The 1930-nt window shown below is 45.4% G+C and overlaps 1 protein-coding gene across 1 annotated transcript; it reads right to left on the bottom strand.

The window, feature by feature from the left end:
• Window positions 1-344: 344 nt before the first annotated feature.
• On the bottom strand, window positions 345-1603 carry AK88_05052 (uncharacterized protein; the record flags this gene model as incomplete). Its single annotated transcript, XM_012482654.1, has 2 exons — window positions 345-1277; window positions 1523-1603. The coding sequence occupies 2 exons, from the start codon at window positions 1601-1603 to the stop codon at window positions 345-347; spliced, it is 1014 nt and encodes a 337-aa protein (XP_012338077.1).
• Window positions 1604-1930: the final 327 nt, after the last annotated feature.

Below are 1930 nucleotides of genomic sequence, written 5' to 3'. Positions count from 1 at the left end.
TTTTAATTATATCCACGACAACACTATCGTTCGTTGCGACAGCATCCATTGTGGCAACATTATCGTCCTGTATGACATTACGTACTATGACAGCGTTTGTCATGGGAACAACGTATATACCCTGCATCTTTTTCGTCCGGCTCTCAAATGTTCTGTAAACAAACTATGCACATATAATCCCCGTATATCCACAAATTCCATACACTATACAATCGTGTACACTCGTCGTCGCCGCTACCGCTACCGCTACCGATGCTGTTATTGCTGCCGTAGTCTACACTCGTGGCCGCCGCTACCGCTACCTCTGCCGTCGTGAACGATGCTCGCTCGGCTCAACTACGGGGTCATTTCCTGCCCGCCTGTACGTGTGGTTCCAGCCGTGTTTTGTTGTGGCGGCTTCCATATTGAGCAATACGATACGTATCGGGTCGTATTATTTCTTTCTCCCCTGGGTCCTCACCTTCCGCTCCGTTTGGTGCTGGTTTATCGCTCGCTACAGATTTGGTTGCCTTTCCCTCACTGTCATCACCCTCTCGATTTCTACCGGTGACTGCTTCGATAGACTGCATGCATGCTCCAGGGTCGAGCGCGCATTGCATTACCCCCGTCTTTACCTCCTCAACTATGTTCTTCAATTTTTGGCCTAATTTCTGTATAACTGTTTTCTCCTCTGGCCTCAGGTCTGTGTTGTCAGGCATGGCCTGTCCATCCTGCGTTGCCCCGTCAAGTTCTGCTAATCTTTTCGTACATATGCTTTCTATGCGTTTCCCTGCAAATTTGTCAGTCAAGCTCGGGTGGCGCTTTAACCATGCCTTAATCATTTGCTCCATGTTGAAGTCCTTGATTTGTATATCTGCAAACACTCCCCTCTGGCAGTTGCCCGTTGTAATTAATCCAGGCGCACCTTCCTCCAGCTGTTTCATGGTGTACCATGCATAATTTACACCCATTCGACTTTTGCATGGAGATTCCAGCAATATGTACATAAATATATTTACTATTGCGCACCTTATATGTTCCTTCAACGCTTCATTATGAGTGTCGTTAGTTTGCGAACCGCCGGACTGCGTACGCGGCCCATTCATGAAAAATACTGCTCCTGTCATGAGTGTGCACATTAGTCTATCCGCGACTGTCTTTGCCATAAGTGTGACTCCTCTGCTCTCACTCCAATAACCCGCGTTCAAACAATTAGCTGCATACTGGTCTAGGTTCTCATGGTCCAAACTTGCCACAAATTTGTCAAGTAGCGCTGTGATATCCTTCCATAAACTTGTCTACAATTGCAGTAATGCGGGGGCATGTACATATATTTCATGGTCCTGTCTTCACGGAAGATACTGGCGCCAGTCGCCCGTATGCTACATGCTGTACCTAGTATGCTATGCTCACAGCGGACATATGCTTTCCCGTTCTCGTAACGTGAACATATGTATGTTGCAACCTGAGTACCCTGCCTATCGACCACCTATATATATGTGTAGGCGCGTGCTCACGGCATGTGTCCCTCACAATGAATTACCGTATATGCTTTTGCATCCTCCCCTATTCCCCGTGTGAGCACATATTGTGCTAATAAAGCCCCTAACGTCGTATACGTCATATTGTCATTATCATGAATCAATAGGGTGCGACGGATGAAACAATTATCTCTCAGATAACGGCTTGAATATAATGTGGACACAATGTTCTATTACGTAGTATTCAGATTTGTAGCGAATGAAACATGTCTTCTAGTATACGTTCGTTTGTGAAACATCTCACATGAACAAACTATCCCCTATCTGAATTTAATCACACATCCTACAAAGCGTGGGATGAAAGGAAGGAAAAAAAGAAGAACAAAAAAGGGTAACAAGAAAAAACAAGTGAACGAAAAACAACATAGTATGCACATGCACAACAGCATCCTGCACACAACAGAGAGAAG

Source organism: Plasmodium fragile (assembly GCF_000956335.1).
Source record: "Plasmodium fragile strain nilgiri unplaced genomic scaffold supercont1.90, whole genome shotgun sequence".
NCBI classification, from domain to species: domain Eukaryota; phylum Apicomplexa; class Aconoidasida; order Haemosporida; family Plasmodiidae; genus Plasmodium; species Plasmodium fragile.
Note: the sequence above shows the minus strand (reverse complement) of the source record. Positions and strands in the feature narration are given on the sequence as shown.